General features: G+C 41.0%; 2 protein-coding genes across 3 annotated transcripts; one reads left to right on the forward strand and one right to left on the reverse strand.

The window, feature by feature from the left end:
* Positions 1–7,331: 7,331 nt before the first annotated feature.
* On the forward strand, positions 7,332–8,423 carry LOC103633266 (chemocyanin). The gene is made up of 2 exons (XM_008654969.2): positions 7,332–7,635; positions 7,745–8,423. Exons 1-2 carry the CDS (start codon positions 7,458–7,460, stop codon positions 8,179–8,181), a joined length of 615 nt encoding a protein of 204 aa, XP_008653191.1. The 5' UTR covers positions 7,332–7,457; the 3' UTR covers positions 8,182–8,423.
* Positions 8,424–9,170: 747 nt separating this feature from the next.
* LOC100273838 (uncharacterized) lies at positions 9,171–13,145 on the reverse strand. Of its 2 annotated transcripts, none has more exons than XM_008652886.4 (5): positions 12,794–13,145; positions 10,627–10,689; positions 10,454–10,531; positions 10,172–10,334; positions 9,171–9,683 (listed from the first exon to the last, which is right to left on the reverse strand). In XM_008652886.4, exons 1-5 carry the CDS (start codon positions 12,967–12,969, stop codon positions 9,402–9,404), a joined length of 762 nt encoding a protein of 253 aa, XP_008651108.1. In that variant the 5' UTR covers positions 12,970–13,145; the 3' UTR covers positions 9,171–9,401. The 2 variants fall into 2 exon arrangements, with proteins under 2 accessions (XP_008651108.1, NP_001295326.1); NM_001308397.1 differs by having other exon boundaries at positions 9,178–9,683; positions 10,627–10,686; positions 12,794–13,122.
* Between the last annotated feature and the right edge of the window lie 11,068 nt (positions 13,146–24,213).

Raw genomic sequence — 24,213 nt, forward strand, 5'->3', positions numbered from 1 at the left:
GGGCATGTACAACGCTAACACTGTTACACGGTACTCCAAATATAAGATATAGCTAAAACACAATGTAATACAGGATGAAGAAAAAGAAAAAAGGGCGGCGCCATGCTTCTGCCCCCCTTCTTCCGCTGGCGGCCCGTACTGTGGATGGAGTGGTTGCTGGGCCGTCTTCTCCGCGCCCCGGGCGCGCGGTCGCGTTGGAGGGCGGCCCACGGCTACAGGTGCGCGACGAGGCTTGCGAGGGACGGCGTCCTTCAGGTTCGCAGGTAGGTTTTCCTCTCGACTTCCTTGGGTCGCACTCATTTCCCCATCTCGCTTCGCGTCTTTCTCGCCTCTGGTCGCTTCCGTGTTCGTCGCGAGAAAGTTTCTGTGGTGGGTGGTTCTCCTCTCCGTTCCGCCCGCTTTCGCTTGGTGAGGAGTGGCCTCTTCCGGGTCGCTCTAGTGAGTCGGCTCTGATGGATTCGAAAAATCGAAACCCTAACTGGGATCGATGGGGTCCGAAGGAGGCGCCGCAGGGATCTCAGTCGTGGGGGAAGAATCGGAACCTTAGCTGGCGTTTGAAGACTGGATCTGGTAAATCTGAGGTCAAAGATGATATTCCCGTCTCCACTCCCGGTGATGCCGGTCTGCCAGGTATTCTCAAAACCCCCCCGCCCCCCATTCTAAAATCTGAGAATGATTTGGTGCGTAGGGTTTTTTGCCAGAAATGTGGTTTAGATGGTCATCATGCTAGGGAGTGCTTTAAGTCTTTGTGGTGCGAAATCTGTCGCAAAGAAACCCACAATACTGCTCGGTGTGTTCTTCCCAAACAGAATAAGCCAAGTATGCCGATTGTTGGGATGGCGGCCGATGGGTTAGGGTTTTATTCCTCTCATTTCGCCAAACCCTTATCCAACAAACCTAAACGCAGTTTTATCGGCTTGGTTAAAATTGTTGAGGGTTTGATCACCGCCGATGATCTGGAGAAGGATTTCGGTTTTCACTTCCCTTGGGGCCGTGCTTGGAAAGCTACTAAGTGCCATTCTGGTTTTCTCATGCAATTCCCCTCTCAAGAGAGATTGGATGAAATGATTAATTTCCGTGAATTGAAAATGAAATTGTCTGGAGCCAAAATCTCTGTCTCTTCCTGGAGTTCTCAGGCTAAGCCTAAATCTAAACTGCATTCGGTGTGGATTGTGGCTGAGAATGTGCCAGAAGAGCTACAAAATTATCAGGCCATTTGTGAATTGGGATCCACTATTGGAGTAGTGGAAGAAGTGGATATTAACTCTTTAAACTCTAAAGAGATTGTGAGGTTTAAAGTTCATGTGAAGAGTGTTGCTATGATCCCTCCTATCATTGAAGTTGGTGTCAAACCCTTTTTGTATGACATTTACTTCAAAATTGACAACATTACTGATGAAGGTTGGAATGATGATTCTGTTAATCTGGGCAAGAGGGCTTCGGTTGATAGACAAGGGTTTGGTGAGATTTCTCTTGGCAAATATGCTAAAAAGGCCAAGAGTGGTGATGAGGACTCTGGCAAGGATATCAAGGGAAAATCTCCCTTAAAGATACCATCAAGTCAAGTCAATGTTGCTGGTTCCCTGTCTGAACAATCCGAAAGCATGAAAATGGGAAAAGGTTCTGAAGATCCTAAAGGCTACCTTGATAGTCAGGGAAATGAGGATGAAGAATTCAATGATAGTGAGGATGATTTGTTGGATTCGCAGGAGTTGGATGAATTCATCAAGGATGATGATTTTATTCCTTCCCCCGCCCAAGACAAAAAGAAATTGCATATGAGTATTGTTGAGGATGCTAGCAAGACTGCTGGTGGTAAAAAATGTGGTACAATGGAAATTGAAGCTTCTGAAGGTGTGAGAAGGAGTAGTAGATTGGAATCGTCTGAGGAAGTGAAAATTGCTGATAAGGCTGCTGCAAGAGCTATGGCGAAAGATGCTTTCATCAATAAAGGTATGTCTTGTAATCCTTTCTCGGTCTTGAATACTGATAATGATGTTCTCTTTGATGTGGCTAACAAATTAGGTGTTGAATTAGGTTCTTCCTTTAATGATGCAGTTGAAAATTTAAATCTGATTAAATCTTTAGAATTGTCTAGAAAAAACTTAGTGGTTCAATCTGTTAGGATTAATGTTGATAATTCTAATGCTGATTGTATTGTTTCTGATGATGATAATATCATGCATAAAGATAATCTTGAGGATAATTTTTCTGATCTCGAAGATGTTATGATTCTTAGAAAAGGTCGTAAAATTCAACACAGGAAAAAAACTGTGAGGAAAAAAAACAATAGTATTTTGGCTGGTAAATCTCCCAATAATAGGAAAATCCCTATTAAGAGGAAAGGCCAACTAGTTGGTCAGCCCCCAATTTGTTCAGAATGATTGGTGTGATTTGGAATTGTCAGGGGCTTGGTAAAAGTGTTAAAAGTGAATTCCTTCGTGATATTATCATGAAAGAGAAGGTTAACTTCATTGGTCTTCAAGAAACCAATAAGAAAGATTTTGAGGAATCTTGGCTGAATTTTATTAGTGGTAATAGAAATTTTGTTTGGGTTTGGTCTCCTCCTAATGGTAGGTCAGGTGGTTTGTTGGTTGGTTTTGATTCGGAAATGTTTGATGTTAGAGAAAAAGAGTTGGGGGAATTTATGATTAGGTTGTTGGTGATTCATAAAGTTTCAGGTTTTATTTGGAATTTCATTAATGTTTATGGTGCTGCTCAAAATGATCAAAAACAGAAATTCTTGAGTGAGTTATCAGCTTTTTGTTCTAATTGTTCTCACCCTTTATTGATCGGCGGTGACTTTAATATTCTAAGAAAGGAATCGGATAAGAACAAACATGGGGGTACTAACAGGTGGAGCTCTCTTTTTAATTCTATTATTGAGGTTCATGATTTGATTGAGTTGGATCTTAGTGGTCGTCATTTTACCTGGTCGAATAATCGTAATCCTCCTACTTTTGAGAAGTTAGACAGGTTTCTTGTTAGTACTGATTGGGATCTGCATTATAATAATTTGAATGTTACTGGTCTTAGTAGATCCTTTTCTGATCATGTCCCTTTATGCCTAAAAACTGATTACATTTCTCCGGCTAGAAGAGAGTTTCGGTATGAGCTTTGTTGGAAGTTAAGACCTGATTTTAAGTCTTTAGTGGTGAATAATTGGTCTTTGCCTGTTAGAAGTAAGATTGGTATTGACATTTGGAAAGAAAAAATCAAAAGATTGAAAAAAATGTTGAAAGGTTGGAATATCAATGTTGAGGGTAGATATTTGAAATTAAAAAAAGAGTTAATTGGTAAAATTGATATTTTGGATAAAAAATGTGAAATTATGGGCATCTCGGATGCTGAGAGAATTGAAAAACTTGATATGGAATGGAATCTGAAGAAAATCATGGAAGAAGAGATTTGTAAAAAAAACAAACTGCTAGAGAGAAATTCATCAATGAGGGTGATGAAAACACAAAGTTCTTTCATCTTTTGGCTAAAGGCCGGAAGAGGAGGGTTAGAATTCCTTTCTTAAATCAGGATGATGTCCCTGTGAGTGATGCCGATGGTATTAATAAAATTGCCACTTCTTATTATAAAGATCTTTTTGGTCATTCGGTGATATCTAATATCAATATGGCTCAGTGTAACATGAAGCAATTATCTGACGATGATAGATCTTTCCTGACGGCTCCTTTCTCGGTGGAGGAGATTAAGAAAGTTATTTTTGAGTTGAAGCATAACAGTGCTCCTGGTCCCGATGGCTTCCCTGCTGAATTTTTTCAAACTTTCTGGGAGACTATTCATTTGGATATTATCCATTTATTCAATGACTTTTACAATGATAGTCTCAAAATTGAGAGATTGAATTTTGGGGTGGTAACATTATTACCAAAAGTGGACAAAGCGGCTGACATGAAAAACTTCAGACCTATTTGCCTGTTGAATGTGTGCTACAAGATTATTTCCAAAGTTCTGAACAACAGACTGGCAAGTTGCATCACAAAAGTGATAAGTGATTCTCAATATGGTTTCATTAAGCATAGATATATTATGGATGGGGTCATTTCGCTCAATGAAATTCTCCATGAAGTTAAAAGGAAAAAACAGAGTGGAGTAGTTCTAAAAATTGATTTTGAAAAAGCTTATGACAAAGTGAATTGGCACTTTCTTTATAATATGATGGAGAAAAAAGGTTTTGGTAGTAAATGGTGTGATTGGGTCATGAAGATTGTGAGAGGTGGTAAAGTTGCCATCAAGACTAATGATACTCTGGGCCCTTATTTCACTACTCACAAAGGAGTGAGGCAAGGGGATCCTTTTTCTCCCCTTTTGTTCAATTTGGTTGCTGATGGATTAGCTTGTATGATTAAAAAAGCTCAGGAGGAAGGTCTTATTGAAGGGTTGATCCCTCACATCATTCAAAATGGTTGCTGTTGTTTACAGTATGCTGATGATACCATTTTTCTTATTCAAGATTGCTTAGAAGGCGCCAGAAATCTTAAATTCATTTTATGTCTGTTTGAAAGCATGTCTGGTTTGAAAATTAACTTTCACAAAAGTGAAATATTATGTTTTGGTGATGCTAAAGAGATTGACTTTTTGTATGCTGATATTTTTACTTGTCCTATAGGTAATCTTCCTATGAAATATCTTGGTGTGCCAATAGATAAGAAAAAGATTAAGAAAAACCTTTGGTGCCCCATGAATGAGAAGTTGGAGAAAAGATTAGCTGGTTGGCAGGGTAGATTCTTGAGTCTTGGTGGTAGACTTACTTTGCTTAATAGTTGTCTATCTAATGTTCCTTTATATATGCTGTCAATCTATCCTACCCCTAAGTCTGTTATTAGGAAAATTGATTTGTTAAGAAGGAGACTTTTATGGCAGGGGGGTAAGCAGTCCAAGAATTTTCACCTGGCAGATTGGGTGTCAGTGTGTTCTCCCAAAATTCAAGGTGGCCTTGGAGTGTTGAATCTTGAAGTTATGAATGATTCTCTTCTTTCTAAATGGCTTTGGAATATTGAGAATTCAAATGGTTTATGGCAAAAGATTATTGCTAGTAAATATATTAAGGGAAAACCCCTTATTGTTGTTAAACAAAAGCAAAATGACACTCATTTCTGGAAAAAGCTGTTGAGTTTAAGGGACATCTTTTACAAATACTGTAAAACTGACGTGGGTAATGGTTTGAAAACTAGTTTCTGGAAAAGTACTTGGTTGGGTGACCAACCGTTGTCTAGCCAGTTTCAAGTTTTGTTTGACTTGACTTATAACAAAGATGTCTCTGTTAACGAAGTTTTCACTTCAAATTTTGAATCCCTGACTTTCAGAAGAAGGATTGTGGGTAATCTAAAATTATTATATGATGATCTGATTGATTATTGTGAGCAGATTTGTCTATCTGATCAGGAGGATAGAATTGTGTGGTCACTGGGGAATAAAAGCTTCTCTGTTAATTCTTTATACAGAAAGAAAATGGAAAATCAAGCTTTGATTCCATATAAATTTTTGTGGAAATCTAAACTGCCTCATAAAATTAAGATTTTCTTCTGGTTAGTGGTAAGAAATAAGATTCTTACTAAGGATAATTTGAGAAAAAGATGCTGGATTGGTTCTTTAAACTGCTGTTTCTGTGGGGTGGATGAATCCATTGATCACTTGTTTTTCTATTGCCCCATTGCTCAGTACATGTGGAGAGTTATTCAAGTGGCCCTGAATTTGAGATCTATTCCAAAAAATATCAAAGATTTGTATGATAATTGGTTTTGTAAACCAAAAGACACGATGGCTCAGCTGGTGTTATTTGGTTGTGGTGCTTTATTCTGGGCTATTTGGCGCACTAGGAATGATTGGTGTTTTGGGAATAGTCATTTACTTGACCCATCTAACATCATTTTTCTTTGCTGCTTCTGGTTGGATTCTTGGGCGATTCGTCAGAAAAAGAAGGAGCGAAAAATGGTGGTGCTAGGAAGCAGGTTAATCCGAAAGACGGCAAGTGAAGCTTTCGGGAGGGCCTTGGGGTGGTGTCCTCTTGACAGGCGGATTCCTGGATGACAAGATGATGATGCCGAGAAAGCTTGTTGGGATAGTTGTCTGTCTTTTGTTGGCCAAACTGTTCAGGTCTTTTGTGGCTTCTGCCTGTCTTGGTTGGTTGTATATAAGAAAGTCTTATGTAGCTCTTCGTAGGCCAAAACTTTCACTGTTATCGTAGTCTCTTCACTGATCTAGCGATAGTGTTTAGAGTCTAGATAACTTTCTGGCCATGTCTGTTCTTTTGGAGGTCCTACCACGTGGGTGCGGTTGTTACATACTTTCCTATTTCTTAATGAAATAGGGGGCTTCGCCCCTTCGTCAAAAAAAAACAATGTAATACAATTGGTGTATCTAAAATATGTATCTTACTATATTTATTACATCGATCAGAGCATTCAATAAATTAAATTGACCAATTAGCTACTCTTCTGTTTTGACTATAGAGCCAAGACACAGTGTCTTCGTCAAGGGACGTGTCTTAATTTTTTTACATTTACCTTCTTAGACATACTTAAAGACACACCTCAAGACACTCATTATACATGACATTAGGGCATTTACACTGGTGTTTAATGTAGAGGCTCTTGAAGTGTTTAAAAAAAATCGTGGAGCCGTCTCTCCGTGAAGAGACGCATCTGGCTCGTAACCCAAGTAGCAACAGACGTCTCACTTACCACTGTACGAATTTGTCGTCTGTTCTATCGATCAGATGTTGTACAAACGCATTTAATTTTGTATTTATTAATAGACTATATTTATAGACACTTCATTGTATAATAAAGTCTCTTAATTGTCTCTTTGTGCTTGGAGAATCGTTTTGGTGTCCCTCTACTATACATGCCCTTGTGCTGAAAAGATTCATCAAAATTAATCGATATAGTACGTGCGAAAATTTTCGAGGATCGTGCGAGGCACGCACGACATCGATCGGGCCGGGAGCTCCCTCGCGATCTGCTCCTGTTGCGGGACGAAGCAACCAGTGGGCCTGTGTAGCTAGTCGTGCTCACGTAGTGCACAGAATCAATGGCGAAAGTCAAACCAATAAGCATATATGCATGCCATCTTGCAATGTAATCTTGCATTGCATTGACCTTTAATTTTGAGTGTCTCAGGGTGCAGCGTACAGTTAATCATTTCGACCCCGAATTCATTTGAAAATGAACAGCAGATTCTCCAACTCATAGTCTGTGTGCCTGTCTTCCCCCCTGCTACGGGCATGTGTTTCATGGTCGGCCACGAACACCTCTTCGTTTGGCATTGGCAAAGAAGGGAATTTCTCTCCATGTTCTGTGTCTCCGTGTATATATAGTCCTATCACCTTTTGCAGCACACGCGATCCCAAATTAAAGGGCCATATATACCGACCCGAACGCCGAAGCAATATAATTCGGTGGACCACCACTCAAAGGACGCGTACGTACGGGCCGGGAGCGAGCATGAATAAGATCGCCTCCGCCGGAGCACTGCTGGCCGTGGTAGCGGTGGTTGCGGCGTTGGCCGCGACGACGGCGTCGGCGAAGGACTACACGGTGGGCGGGTCAGACAGGTGGGACACCTACGTCGACTACGGCAAGTGGACCGCCGGCAAGACGTTCATGGTCGGCGACACCATAAGTGCGTGCTACTGCTAGCTCTCTCCGTTCACGTACTTGCCCGTGCATTATTTCCTTCCCATCTCATCTTGATGTGGCGTGCGATAATGTACGTTAACGACTAACTGCAGCGTTCGAGTACATGCCGTACCACAACGTGCTGGAGGTGACGGCGGCGGACTACGCCAGCTGCAACGCCGGCAGCCCCATCTCCACCCACTCCGGCGGCAGCACCGCCTTCAAGCTCACCGCCACGGGCACCCGCTACTTCATCTGCGGCATCCCGCGCCACTGCCTCAACGGCACCATGCACGTCACGATCACCACCGTTCCCTACGATTCCGCCACCGCCGCGGCAAGCGGCCCCGCGCAGGCTCCGCTCCAGTCATCCTCATCGCCTCCAGCAGCCGACGCCTACGCGCCCGGACCGGCGGCGGGACACAAGGTGGCCCTGGGCGCTGCAGGGAAGTCGCCGGCGGGCGCACCGAGCAGCGCGCCGCGGTATCAGCAGCCCGCGGCCGCGGTGGCTGGGCTGGCGGTGGCCGCTCTGGTGGCCTTGGTCGCCTAAGCTAGCAACGTGCGTGTAATTTGCACGCACGTTGCAGTTTTGACTTTTTGAGTTACTGCTTACTGCTGCTGTACTGTACCTGAAACAGGACTTCTGTTACTGCGAACGTACAAGCGGTATATTCATTTGTGCTTCTTCTTTTTACTCTTGTCGTGTGTTTATATTCGGTACATGGGTGTAAATTGTGATATTTACTTCTTATAATTCCATTTTAGCGGCATTGGTCAATGGTTATGTCTTCAGTGACAGGGTGTGCGAATCCATTTCACAACCACTATGTTGCAAAACTTCGAGGCATAGGAACGATATAATGTTTTCCATGCTGTTCAGAAATATGAATGTTTTCCATACAGCTCAGAAATATGAATTTGGCTCTACAAATACAATGAGGCCCATTTGTTTTGTTGGAATTCAATTCCATTTTAATAATTATAAATTGGACAAAACTAATTAAATTCATATGTTTATATATGTAATATATTTGTATATTATCCTAAATCATATAAGAGATAGTTATATACTATATTTATGGTATAGCGAAACATGTAGAAGAGTGTGCTATAAGTTGTATATCGGAAAAATAGTATGTAAATCTATATAATCAATTTTCATTTCTCACTCATGAATTTAAGATAGGCTTATATAATAACTTTTAAAAGTGGTAGAATGTTACATTTAAAAAAATAGTCTATTCCATTAGTAAGATTCTAATTCCTCAAAATGAAAGGAAACATGTAAGATTTTAATTTTTTAAAATGAAATGAAACAAACAGGAGCTGATTGTTCTTAAGCAGAAAGAAGATCGATACCACCCAAATCATTTCAGGCAGAGGAACGAGGTCAATGGCGGCCACGTCTTGATAACAGGCGAGCACGTTATACCAAAACGCACAGGCGCACAGCTAGCATGTAGTAATGCGCATCCACTTCTACCAACAGCCGTCGTCAGTTTTCACATGCGAGGAGGAACATAACCAAACAGGCAAGAATAGACATAAGCTAATCCACCGATCCACATTAGCTTCTGGTCGCGGAATTTATTTATACCATACCATATATAATATACAAAGGGGTCATCAGATCACCCCATGTCACCGTCCGACACATGTAACATCCCCTTCAGTTCTGGAATCAACTACACCAACAACACTGCGGACCGATCAAGATTTGAATCAATGGAAGGCAGCATCGCCTCTTTCCAACAGGATTTCGCACGGCTTCTACGCCACAGGAGGACAAGACCTAGGGTCATCAGAGGTGTCAACATCTGAAGGCGGCATGAACTGCCACATCGGGAATCCAGGGTAGCCAATCACAGGCATCATCAGCTTGTGCCTGGCGGCGGCTGCTGGCCCCTGGGGAGCAGGGAACGCAGAGGCTGGGATCACTGGGTGGTGTGGTACGAGGCTTGGCCGGGCATTCAGGAACTTGATCTGCTGCTCCAGGCTCTCCTTCTCGGCCTTCAGCCTTTGCTTCTCGTCTCGCAGCTCATTCTTCTCGGCCTGCAAAAGGAAAGTATTTCAGGGTGAGATTGTTTTTCTGATGAACAACCAGCAAAATCGAAGGCCAAAGCCTTTTGCAGCACATGAGATGCTGAATCATAAACCTCTATATATTTTATGGAACACGTAGCAAAGAAGTGTATACAGTAGAGAAAAGAATTGACAAATGTCCATACTGTTATACAGCTGCAGGGTTTAACCATTTAAGAAAAAAAAACGCATTATGTGGATATAAAGTTGCTAATGCAAGCAACCCAAAATAAACTAAACCACAAACTGGAGGGAGAATGACAGGTGTACTAATAATTATTCCCATGTTATTTGACTGGATGAATTAAATCTAGATAAGAAAAAAAAATGACCAAATGGAAAAAGGGGATCATAAATCAAGAAAATGGAACAGTATGAAGTGCCTAAACAACACATCACGTGCCACCTCCCATCTGAACAGCACCATTTATAACTTGGCCACATGAAATAGTATAGACCTTCAGCTCTTTAATCTTCTCTTGGAGATTCTCATTTGAATCCTTGAGCTTTTTTGCTTCACTACGCAATTCACCTACTACACGAATAGCATCACTCAATATAGCTGTTTTGTCCATTTTAGGAGTTTTCCCTGGCTCCAAAATGGCACCCAATTCCAAGAATCTAACAAAAAGAATATCATAAGTACAGTGGTAGTTGACGAATACGATAATATGAAGAGAAAAAAAGATTAAACTGCAAACTAAAATGCAATCATTGTCTTGTCTCACCAGGGAACATACCTCTCGTTCAGCTTGTCCCTTCTAATTTTCTCCCTGGATGCTTTTGTGCTTGATTCTGTAGTACTTTCTGACCTTGGACTGCAATATTAAACACTCAATGATAAAAGGAACACAAACTTAAAAATGTATGGCTGCAATACACGATACAAACTACAAAGAATAAAGATACAGACCGTTTATTTGTTGGCTGTTCTTTTTCCTGACCACAGTCCACAGAGCTACTGATTTCCATACTGCTAAAATAAAAGCCAATGTTAGGATGCCAAATATTTAAAGATACTCTTCCCCAGACCCCGCACAGTGCGGGAAGCCTACAGCACTGGGTACGCCCTTAGGATGCCAAATATCAAGATAATGCGCCATAATAAGAAGCAAAAAAAGACAAATAACATAGCATGGTAAACAAAATATCTATGCAAGCAAATCGAAGACAATAATTAGTAAATATAAAAAATCACTACTTGGTGCTTTTCAACTTAGCAAATAGCAAGTCATAACCCTACAAACTACATCTAACGAAATATATGTGGAAAAATAGAAGAAGAATTTACCACAGACAGCACACAATACAACTGTTTAAAGCAGCCAACCAAACACCTCAAAACTTCTCCAACTTAACATCAAAGATGAGCTTGTATGTACTAAAGAGCAATGGAGCTGTCAGAACCCCAGCACAATATGGTAATCCTCTTCACACCACACCAATCATGAAGGATTCAATTACAACAACTTGTGTGCAACCTGTTTCTGCAGACTATTGGATGAACCAAGAGATCAATACATAAAGAATATACTGACCCAAAAGGAATTTATCTATTCTTCTCTGTGAACAAGGGTAGTAACTAGCCTTATAAAGGCCCAACAATAGAGCAGCCACAAGTTGATTGCAGAATGAGGATTGTATGTTTCTAACAGATTCTGCAAACTACTATCTTCAGTCAAGAATATTTGACCACCTTTGACTTGGAGTAGTCTTCAATACGTATATTTGACCACCTTTTTCTATAGATTAAATTCTTCGAATTTACGAGATTTTGCAAGTATTTTGATACAAATCTACACATAAAACTTTAAGTTCCCAAATAAATAATGTAACCCTAAACAGTTATTATTGTAGTTTCCAAGGTTTAGCTAAATATTTTCAATGGTGACTGGAGGGAGTATAGATGACACAAAGTGTGCACAAAAGCAATCTAGGCTAGATGAGGAGCCATAACACTACCTGTGGCCCTGTTTGTTTGGGCTTTTTTCAACTTCCGGCCACCAAAATCTGTTGCGGACTGCCAAACGCCCCAGCTTTTCAGTCCGCTTCTATAAGAATTGTTTTGGTAAAAACCGTCCAAAATCAACATGAACGCATAATCGGTCGAGTCGTCACGATATTAGAAATACATCGCTTTCTAGATCATTGACCCTTTGGACCACTTCATCTTCCTCCGCGTGTAATCCCCACGATATTCAGATTCTTCCCACAGTCAGATTTTCTCCACATCCAGATTCTTAGAAAAAATAGTCAGAAAAAAGCTAAACTAAACAGGCCTTATATATGCCTAGTTGCCTACCCACCAGCGGAGCACCATAAGATGTGAACAATCCTTTCCACCGTTCTACCGAGAATTATTACAGTAAAGGTACACCGACTCATCCACACATTCCACAGGGCCACACAGAATAAATTCTTAAAATCCTTCAAGTTTAACAGATTTTGAATACAAATCTACACATATATAACTTACATATTTCCAAATAAATAATGTGATGGTTATTGATGTTTGTAGTTTCTAATGCTTTATTAAATGTTTTAATAAACAATATGTTTTTGTGACAAGAGTATAGATGACACAAAGGTGTGCCCAAAGGAAAGCATCTAGGCTTGATGAGACTACCTATATGCACCTACCTACCAGCTTGCACACCATAAGATGGGAACAGTCCTTTCACGCCATACTACTTAGAACTTATAGTAAAGGTCCACTGACCCATCCTGTGAACCATTTCCTCAGTCCTCTCACACAACTCCACTGGCAGAACCAACAGAGTCCACAGCCCACACCTTCCACAGGACGACGCTGGTATAGTAAATTGGAAACATAAAGAACCATAATCAGTTCTACTATTAATGTTGGGCAAACACGATTCCAAGGACACGGTCCAAATCCCACAGTTCAGCCGCTTCACCGAATTCCAATCAAGTCATTGATCCATATAACGAACTACTATACGTACAGAATCTACAGATATGCTGGCAACGAACCCCGACCAAATGCAACCCAACCCCACGAAGTCCAACCAACCACCGCCACGGCCGAGCCCAAATCGAGACCGTAATCCGGCAATTACCATGGGTTGGGAGCCGACGCGGCAACGACAGACTGCACTGGCGCCTGCGGCTGCAGCGACGGCGGCGCTGCCCAGAAAAATCCTCCCGCGGGGGCTGCCGCGAAGTCGGCGGCGACCGCGAGGTCGTCCATAAGGGGACAGTCGAAGACCCACGTTGTGCCCTCGGGGGAGGCCATGGCGGGGGATCGCCGGGGCCGGCAGCAGATGGCCGGAGTATGCTAGGGTTCAGCGGTCGCGTCCGGGATTGGGGGTTCGGGGTCGAGGGCGTGGAAGCGGTCGTGGTCGTGAGCTCCGACGCCGAGTCGCCGATAAGGATTTGAGCTAAACGGAGTGACTGTGTGAGCACGTCAGCACGAGGTTCACGAGTACGGAATATGGGCCGTGTAGCCGGTGGGCTGAATGGGTCTCATTTGACTGTGAGGTTGGGATAATATATTATGCCTTTTTATCTCTCAAAATTATGTGTGTGGTTTGATTTTATGTAAACTCTAAACTCGGATATTTTACAATATCAATTTATAAAACCATTTAAATTAACTATCTATCTAGCATAGAGGTGGTTTACAGTTTTTAGTTAAAATGATAAATGTTTAATAAGATTCTAAAACTCCACGAAGATCTCTAAACTTGTAAAAACGCTAATAAATTATAGAGCTAGATTGGGATATGAAAAAACAAATGAAGTATTTGTATATTTTGAAAGGGATTGATTGTATATAGGTCACTCTACTTTTGCAAACTTAGATGGTTAGTTCATTTTAACACTATAGAGTGGCATAAAAATGAACTAGTTTCTAACTTTTTAAAACTGGAGTGGCATATTTCTACTAAACCATGTATCCTATCGAAAATTATGAGTTTAGCTCTAGTGAAATGGAAAAAAGTTTAGGAAAACCTAAAATTTTCCAAAAACATTCTAATTGATGTTTAAGTGTGTTTTAAAAACTTTAAAAACATAAGGGACAACAACACAAGAATGCATCACAAATTTAATGTCGAATACATTCATGTTAGTTGAATCTTATGTTTTGTTATGAGGTTCTCAAAACATATTTATACATCAATTAGAATATTCTAAATTGTTCATGGTATAGCCTATTTCTGGGATTTTTCTTGATACTTTTATAAGATTTGAGGATTTTTTTCATGGTTCAATAATTAATAGATATATACAAAAAATAGTCAAATGATGAAACTGCTTCAGAGAGAGAGATAGAGAGAGGTAGTTTAAATAGTTTTAACAATTAAGATGATAAGGTGTTTGATTTTAAAGGTTGAGAAGAAAATCACATGAGATAGATAATTTAGGGAGGTAAGAAGAACTCTTTCCTATTTTAAGATCCTGAGAATAGCTCTAGTAATTTTCTAAATGAACTCCCTGTTTGGATATTTCTGGAAAAAATTAAAAGTGCCCTTGGAAAAAAAAACTTCTTAAAAGTAACTTTGTAAAACTCTCCTCTAACTCATAATTTTTCAAAACCAATAGGAACTCTGTATTGGCTCCTCATCCAACGTTTTTAGATAAATATGAGTAAATTGGACGCATGGATAAATTAAGAAAATAAAAGGTTCTATTTGAGAAAATAGTAAGCGACAGAAACTATTAAAAGAGGTTTGAAAGTAAAAATAAATTGAGGTGATACATATATTTGTTAAATTGATAAATTTATGTGTTTAGAAAAATAATTATAAGGATCCAATGTGACAACCAGAGTGGGGTGAATAAAAGCCAATAAAAATATTTGCACAAAGTAAACTTGTATTAATTCCTAAAACTTGAGCCCAAGCCTCTAAAATACCAAACCTTCATAAAAGTTATGCAATCAAGAACATTGATGATGATATGGCTCCTATACATACAATGCATGGACCGATAACACAAACACATGTACAATAGCTAAATCTTTAGGTTCGTTATAACTTAGTCACTTGTGTTTTAGAGCTTACGTTTGGTGTCATAGATGTTTTGCTGATTAAGAACCTTGGAGAGGACCAGTAGGGACCTAGGAAAGGTTAAGAACTTAAGATGTCAAGAAGGAGAAGAAATGATGTTCACAGCAAGAAGGAGACCATGTTCTATTGAACTACGATTCCATCTCAGGTTCCATGAACAGTTCACACTAAAATAGACGGCCAGAACACATACTAACTTTGTTTAGGTCGGAATTTATACGGTTCGAAAGCTAAGGAGATAAGATATCCAACTCAATTGTTCCTGACTTCAAATTCGTTTGGAGTCATCGGTTATCAAAACAAGTCAACGTTAAGATTCTATTTTGGTGTTGTGACACCATTTGTTGTGTTGTTCGCCCATATATCTTGTTGGAGCCTACTAGGGGTGCGTCTAGGGGTCTTGCACGACCCTAATCTCTATTTAATCGATGGTCGTCGCTGCCATTAGGGTGGAGTTTTTCTTAGATTCACTCTGTCACCGAACAGTATCCCGTTCATCGGTTTGTGAGACCCCCGAAAGTAGCCTAGAGTGGGGTGAATAGGCTACGCCTAAAAATTTCACCACAAACTTTGAAATAATGTCAAATTATCAGTTCAACTAGTGCAGGCCGGTTCAACCGCTACCAGGGCAGTTAAAACCACTATGAACCAGTTCAACTGCGAGAATAGATCTAAACAACACATAGAATAATGAGATATTCTTCTATAGGAAGAACTCAGGGGATAATCTATTTGAAACTTAAGATGGATACGGATGGAACAACTGTAATACCCACTTTGTAAGAAAAATCTAGAAAGAGAAATTATATTACTCTATAGATATGTGTGTTATCTCTATTTATTATTTTATATGGACATCTCACTTACACAAAAGAAAATAATAATAAATAATAAAGGACACCAAAAATAATACATGCATCATGCTGGGATATTTTTTGTGTGCATTTTTGTGACAATATTACAGTAATGTGAAAAGAAATATGTTAAATATCCAAATGGGGAAATTAAATCCTAAAAGAAATTATAGAGTTTGGAAAAGAAGAAAGGAAATACTATGTGATTAAAAATGGTATAAAAATATATATAATAGAATATATTACTTGCACATTAAGATTTGAATTTGTATAATTGACTCAAAGTTGAACCTCATAACAAGAATCAAATTCAAACTGGAGATTCAAAAGAAAAAGAAAAGAAAATAGGAAATATAAAAGAAGAAAAGGAGTAAAACCCTAATTGGGCCACCGGGCGCCAATTCGGCCCACTTACCCCACTGCGCAGCCCATCTGCGCGCGCTTGCTTACCAGACACCGTTGTGTGGAGCCCACTGCATAGCCTCTCTCACGCGCGGCTCGGTATCACTGGTCCGCTGTCCAGTAGGCCCAGCTGGTCAGAATCCTCTTCTTCACCGAACTCGCGCAGCGAACGCCGAGCTTCACGGCATGGATGACCGCTTGCGTCTGGCTACCGCGCGCATATAATGAAGTCGGGTCCCCGTGCCGTTACCCTAGCCGCAACCCGTTCCTCCCCTTTGCTCTCGCAGTTCATACTAGACACCGCCATCACCTACTGTCGTGCGCCGTGTGTGAGAGAGTGCCGCTGCCGCCGTGATTACGCGTCCTAGTCATCGCTCTGGCCTCGGACGGCAGTCGGGGCCTTCGTTGGTGCATCCCGGTGCTTGTGGTGCCCTCGGCGGACGCGATTCGCGGACAGCGGGCAAGGAATTCCTCGTCGTCGTGCACACGCCGCCGTGGACCCGCCATCCTCCGTGGCCAGACTCGCCCGCGCAACAATTCGTGGTGAGTAGCCCTTTAGCATATTCACGCGATAGCTGTAATCATTTCGCGCTAGTGGAATCAAGGATTTGTGCCGAGGATCGCTGAGTAGGGAGCTCGCCGGCATGGCGAAGTGCGCTGGCCTGGGTCCGCGCGGCGCCGCCGGGTTTAGCTCGGTAGAGGAAGAAGGGCCTCCTGGCCGTTGGATAGGAAAGGAACGCCTAGGATTAGATCTGGAGAGTAGTCATCGTGCACCGTTGCTTGGCATATCCACGGTTGTGAGTGGATCTGTCGCGTACCGTTTCGTTGTGGGATCTGGGCCGCCTGTTCCAGATCGGACGGTTCCGGTTTCATCCCGAATCATTATAAGTCCCAATCTAATCCGAGCCTTCGGTCCACGATCGGACGGCTGATCTCGCGCCATACCCCTTCGGCCTGAAGTTTTGCATAAGGAACCTTATGCTTTTAGTGAATCAACCCGCCGTCCAGTGCACAGTTCCCTGAGTCTTAGGAGTAATTGCGTCGTAGCCCCTGCACTTTGCAGTAATTGATGCGAAATCCAGAGACCCAGGAAATTCAATAATTAAATATAGAAATTGATTTTAAGGTATAAATAATGGCTAGAACTTATAAAATTCATAGAAAATTTATTTTTAATCCAAATTACTTCATTCCAGTTTCTAAAATTTTGTAATTTTATTCTCCAGCACTTAGAGTCTCTGTTTTGTCATGAAAACAGTAAGAAAATTAGTTCCTCACTTGATCCATTTTAAACACATAAAACTTTTGAAAATTCATATCTTAAAATCTATAACTCCAAAAATTATGATTCCTGTTCCTAGGATTTTATTTTAATATATAGATTATTGCTGTGTATTTTGTTTATATGTTTGGTGTGATGTTAATTTCTCTATATACACTGTGCTTGTTTGTATTGTGGTGAGTAGAAGAACACGTGACTGAGGATCCTGGTGAGCAGCAGATAGAAGTAGCTGAGCAGGAGCTCATTGAAGGCAAGTTGTGCCCTTGACCACTTTTTACCCAATAATGTTCTTTAATACCATTTACTCATGCATAGGTTAATTTTGATGGGACCCAATAGGTTACCCTAGATTGTTTATCTCATTACCTTGTTTACCCCTGAATCACTTGGGTAGTTTGCTATTGCTTTACATGGTTTTGGGATAATCATTTATTACATCTATGTTCCAATTCTTTTTGTTATTCTATTTATGTTCATGTCAAGTTCATTAATGTTAATTGGAACATAGAGCTTAACTTGAGAAACACGTGCCACCACAAGGGTTTAATGGGACACCCTTGGCTGACTAATTAGGAAAGCTAGTGGAAGACTACCTTACCCAAAAGGGGCAAGGGCAGTAGGGGAGTTGCATGCAAGGAGGTTCTCGGGTTGATTTAGCTGCGATTGCGGTCAGACGGGGGATTCTTGCAAGTGCTCTTCCCATAAACTGTAGCGGGTTTTCGGAAGCTAGTGGAACTTTGTAAAGGCCTCGTAGTGTTGTCCTACCGCGCTTCCTAGGTAGAGGTGTATGGGAGTCGCGACCCCTTGGCAGATGGGTAACATGACTTGTGGGTAAAGGGTACAACCTCTGCAGAGTGTAAAACTGGTATACTAGCCGAGCTCATGGTCATGAGCAGCTCAGGACTCTCTGATGTTTAAATTATGGAACTTAAATTCAATTTTGTCATTTGCATTGCATGGGTTTATCATTAATTTTGTTCAATTACTTACTTAAGGTTTGGTATTTACTTACACTTAGTAACTGCTAATAAAATTTTGATCAACTACTTAAAAGCAATGCTCAGCTTTAACCCCTGTCATTGATTAGCCTTACACATCACATGAACTCCCACTTTTGTGAGTTCATGTCCACTGGTTCCCCACAACTTGTTGAGCTATGATCATGTGTGAGCTCACCCTTGTTGTCTCACAGCCCCCAGAAGAAGAACATGTGGTTCAGGAGGAGCCACAAGGCGAGGAGTATGATCTGATCTAGGTGGCGTTTCTCAGTTGACATTGGCGCCGACGATCCTTAGTTCGTTTTATATTTATTCTTTTATTTTGTAATAAGTCTTCCGCTATGTGATAAATACTCTGATGTTTTGTGATATTTATCTCTATACACTCTGTTATTATATATGTTGTCTTCTTGGCGCATGTATGAGATGCACCTGGCTTTGTTCCTTAAAGCCGGGTGTGACAACAACTCTAAAAGATCCATGCACACAACGAATTGCTCGATGCCTTGCTTGCCAAAGATAAAGTACGACGAATGAACAAAGCAAGAAATCAAAGACATGAGATTTATCCCGAGATTCGGTCACACCACAAAGGTGTCCTACTCCCGTTGAGGAGCCCACAATGGGTCGGGTCTTTTCCAACCCTAATCCTTCACACGCCGACCACCAAGGTCAAGGCAACCACTTTCTCAATCTTGTTCAACAAGCAGATGATACAAACTTCTTAGGTCGTCTACAAAATCAAAGACACCCAAGCAACCTCAACCATCAAGGAACACAAGGTTCCAAGAATAACAAATCCGCACAAGTGGGTATTTGCAACAAGCTCAAGAGATGGAGAAAGAGGGGGAGAACAAAAACCAAGTCTAGAATCGAAGAACTCAAACCTCACACCAATGTTCCTTCAATCAATCGATGAGGGAGAGAGTTGGGGTGTGAGAGGAGAGTTAGAGCTTTTGTCTCAAGTTTGTTGAGGAGTAAATGAGGAGAGAGAGGGGAGAGGATATATAGGGGTCTCTCAAAAAAGGTTGATTGTTCTAATTTTCAGCGTGACATGTGGTTGAACCACATCCCGGTTCAATAGGCTAGCTCAATTAGGGGGCTCAGCCGGCCTACCCCAGTTGAACCGCCCCACAGGGCCAGTTCAGTTGCCTACTCAACAGGACTTTGCATTACGGTCCTCTGACCGAGGGTTTGTTGAATCGCCCTTGGGCGCCAGTTCAACCGCTTGTGAAGCAGGGCTGTCAGACTGTGCTGAAGGGGGTGGTAGAACGGCTATCTGCTCAAGAAGCGGTTGAACCACCACTAGGGCTATATCAACCGGTTTTGAGCAGAGAGGTCCAGGATAAAAACCAAGTTGTACCTCCCTTGGGGCCGGTTCATCCGGCTTTGAGTAGAGAGCTCCATTGGCTAGGGCAAGTTGAGATGCCCCTAAGGGCATGTTCAACTGTCTTCAACCAAAGAGATTCTCCAACACCAAAACCTCAGATCAGTTGAACACGCATAAATGGTCCAAAGACTTGGTTTTTGAAATGTGATTTTGAAATAGAGAAACTTGAGCTTTGCAAACACTGGTACCTTTATGGATCCCTCTTAATTGTACGGTGATTCCTACAACTCAAGAAATGTAAAATTTGAATTTGTCGTTGTATGGAATCATGACATATGATGTGAATAACTTAGCCAATGTGTGTTCCTTTTTCGTTTGCAATTAATTCATGTACTCCTTCTGTCTTTAAAATAACTGATCATATACTAGGCACAAACTTATTAGATACTTTATTTGTTTTGTCATTTAATCACCAAAACCTTCAAACAGGTTGATTGCACTTACAACCCCACCTCATGATTAGTACAATTTTGGTTGTGTTCTCCATGTTCTTGCTTGTGTTTTTTATTGCACTTGCTGGGATAAGTCTTCTCGTCAAGGTCACTCGTGTGTCATGTGTGATAACCAACAGAGTAGTGGTATAGTGACTGTGAGGATTTGTTCATTCAAAGCCTTGGATTATCAACGTCGAGATCTCCATCCAATCAAGTTATCCTATCTCACAGAAGATCGGACCTTGCCCTATATCAAACACCTCAATCAGATAATGGTTAGATGCATTAAATAAGTTTTTTTAGAATAATATCAAACTATCAAAAAAACAAAAATGCAAAACGGTTATTGGAAAGTTTAAAAGAGGCAAATTGGAGGCCTTCTCTGAACGAATGGGCAATGACTCTATCTAAAAATACTAAAATCACAATTACTTAGGTGCCAAAATGCCTATTAAAAAATTGTATAACAATATGAAATCTTTGCAAATCTTAATGTTGAGATATATAATAAAATTAAGTCATTAGAAGCTAGTGCAAACACATCTATCAATGAGCACATAATGATGAAAAATAAGAAAATAAAAGGCAGAGTTAGCTAGCTCTCAAGATACTTATGATAGTTTGCTAAATAACATGGAAATACTTAGCATAAACAATGATGAGCTAACTAACAAGCTAGAATCCATTGTTAACACCCTTTAAGCACCTAACTTTGGAATAACCATAATTGACAAAAAAATGCATGCAATAATTTAATTAATTTAAACTCACCCCCTTATAAAAAAAAGTTTGTGTTAAGAATGTTATTGTAGAAACATACTCAAAGGAGATTGCAAGGAAGAATTAGCAATTTAAGGGAGAAGTAGCTCGCCTCACTGAGGACTTGACAAAGAGAGAAGGCAAAGGAAAGCTAACCTAACCTCATCAGGATAACACCAACAAGGGAGTGAAGAAGATTAACGAGGGATAAACTATAGTTTGCTTCAAGTGCCATAAGAAAGACCACAATTACTATCAGCACAAGGTGAACAGTTGGGGAGAAAAGCAAGAGAAAACAAGTAACCTCTCTAATACATATACCAACAAAGTGAACAAGAAGCCTAGCATGCCTTATATCCTTAAGAAAAAATGTCAAGGTGATAACCATTAAGGTGAATAAGCAAGCCAACATCAAAGGGGCCAAACTGATTTTAGTGCCAAAGAAAATCATTTCAACTATGAAGAGCACCAAAAAAAGATTTGGATCCCAAGAGGGAATTGAGAAGTCTAAAGGATTTTGGAGAATTTGTAGACTTGTAAAAATTAGGGTGAATATCATGGAGGGAATCATACTAGATCAAGTTTATTGCTAAATGAGTTAGTAAAGATTATGGACCTAAATACTGATGTGGCATTGTCAAAAACAGTACAATAAAACTTTGCACCGAGAATAGCCTTATATTTGTTTCCTTCGGAGGAATAAAAGCATAGGTGTTTACTTCATGTAATTAAATCAGATCCACATACTTGTTCGCTGCGTCTTGCTGTGGCTTTAATTTAGCTACGACTTATACAATATTTCGTCTCTATGGATTGTGAACAGCTGCAGCAACTACGGTTGCAGGACAGCCGAACAATATGGGTCACTTGGCTGCGGCGCCTTTTTTTTATTTTCTTTTGGAGCGGTTTCTGCACAAGAAACACACTTACTCAGCCAAAAGTAAAAAAAAATGCAATGACTCTGGTAGCCATCGGAAAATAATCATTTATGCACGGGAGTTGAACGACGGCTGCTGACCTGTAAGCCACCGGAGCAGGAGACCGACGGCCTGAGCGTGGGTGCTTATTAGCAAGATGGATTGGATATTTATTTGGGTATGATCGGATATTCGGAACGATCAGATGACATCAGGAGTGACATGGTAATATGGCATGCATGAACAGCATTGTTGGGTTTGATCAGCTAGCTGCATGACGATTGACGACGCACACGGTGCTAGCAATACCGATCAGAACTACTACTGTGTTCACTTCATGGACAGGGAAAGGATGGTACATCCCCTAGGCCATGTACAGTCACGAGGAAGCATGCAACTAGCTAGCTGGGGGATGGAAAGCTAGCTCAACTGCTCGTCAAGCAGAAGCAGAGTAGAGCCATGCTGTAGAAGGACGCTGACGAGAAGCTAGCTCCGACGACATCGTTCGCCAGCGTGGCCGTGCTGCATGGCCTTTGGGCGCCCGTCGCAATTTGCCGGCGATCCCAATCCCGCACCAGCCCGCCCCGCAGCCGCACTCAATGCGCGGACAGCAATGCCGCCGCGTCACTGGTGAACCCGTTGCGATTTCGCCGTCGTCCACCTCGGCCGCGGCGTGGCGGGGACGCTCACCGTCCATCCACACCGGCAGCCTCGCTTTCGCGCGTTAAAATGCCCCCCACCGCTGAGAAGATACGACAGATTAAATACGCACATGTGGGAAAACGATCCCGCGATCGAGGTCGGTCGGGCCGGCCCGGTGACAGGAAACCACCGCCTGGAGTGGAGAGGTAGGGTAGGTCGACAATTGTACCATTAGTAATGGTGGTGTTTGATTTTTAAGAACTATGTTTTCGTCTCTCTATTTATTATATTTTATCATATAAATTATTTAATATAGAAATTAAAATAGAGTTTTAGTTTATATATTTGATAATTTAACGACTAAAATGAAATAAACACACCGATTGTAGTAAACGATGTGCATTCTAACGCACATGACGGCGCACAATTATTGTGAAAATATATCGATGTTATTTTCAAAAGAGATAATATGGAACCGAAAAATTCAGCCAATCAATCAATAATGCATGTAATTGATGGGTGCCAGATCGATACTTTTTATGTCGTCCATCTCAATAATTTCATGGCAACAAACTGTCCATCCAGAATCGCGATTTTTAGAAGGTTGGTACACATGCAAACCAGATGGCTTTTGCTCAAAATATATATTTTACAACACTATAACTATGGCAATCTATCGGATGTAAACCAACTAACAAAAGTTTAAAAAAAATCTCAAAAAAATTATAGATGTAATTCGCATTGCCTACTTTGCCTAATGTATAAAATTTCAAGTTCAAATTTATCATATACATGGAGTTTTTGTGACTTTTATGGATTTTTTGTGACTTTTGTTAGTTGCTTTGCATAGAGTTTACAAGGAAACTTGATTTACACCTAATACGTTGCCACTATTAAGGTGCCAAATATGCATTATATAATTATGCGTACGAACCATTTCATTAGAGGCAGCAGCAGTTTGGACCCGAGGATAGGTTGCGGGCCTGCGGCAGTGCGCATCCACGCCCGAACAAACTTCTGTTGGGTACGTCAGGTTCTGTTCGGTTCTGGAATCCTGGCCGGCGCGCTCAGTTAGCTTACTTCTCCGGTTCCCCGAGAAACCCCCCTCACCGCCGCCTGGAATCAAGCAGCTTCTCTAGAGTTGTGGATGCATAGAGGCCTGATCTCTGCATTGCATTACCCTGTAAGTTTAGCTGCACATTTTAACTCTGCAAGGAAAGCAGATACCCAGGGATCAATGAGTTGGTTACACTTGGGGAAATCAATCCCTTGCAACTGAACATGCCCTCACCTCACGCGACAGGTACGTAACAGATTCCGTTCCATGGTCAGCCGCAAGAGAAACTGCATGATCCTGAAACTGTCAGTTGTGAACCGCATGACATGGAACACACATGGCGTGTTTGGTTTGTAGAGTCACCCAATACTTCATGAGATGATGCATCATAAGTTATTCCATCAATTTTGGTAGAATCAACTCACTCCTTATATATATACTAATTATTAGCTTATAAGGAATGAGTGGTGATAGATCAACTCATTTTATTCCTCAAACCAAATAAAAATGTAAGGAGTAAGAAGAAGATGAATCACTCTATTCCTCCAACCAAACACACCCATAGACAAGAGTGCAGGCATGATTAGTTATTTTGTGGTCATCACTCCAGACTCAGAGATGGAAAAGCAAATATACAGAGATAGATATAAGAACATTCTTTCTAGAATTTTTACTCTTGTATCATCATTTGGAAAGTTATTCGAACGAAACACATAAGAATTTTTATGTCCT

Source organism: Zea mays, chromosome 7 (genome assembly GCF_902167145.1).
Source record: "Zea mays cultivar B73 chromosome 7, Zm-B73-REFERENCE-NAM-5.0, whole genome shotgun sequence".
Classification (NCBI taxonomy): domain Eukaryota; kingdom Viridiplantae; phylum Streptophyta; class Magnoliopsida; order Poales; family Poaceae; genus Zea; species Zea mays.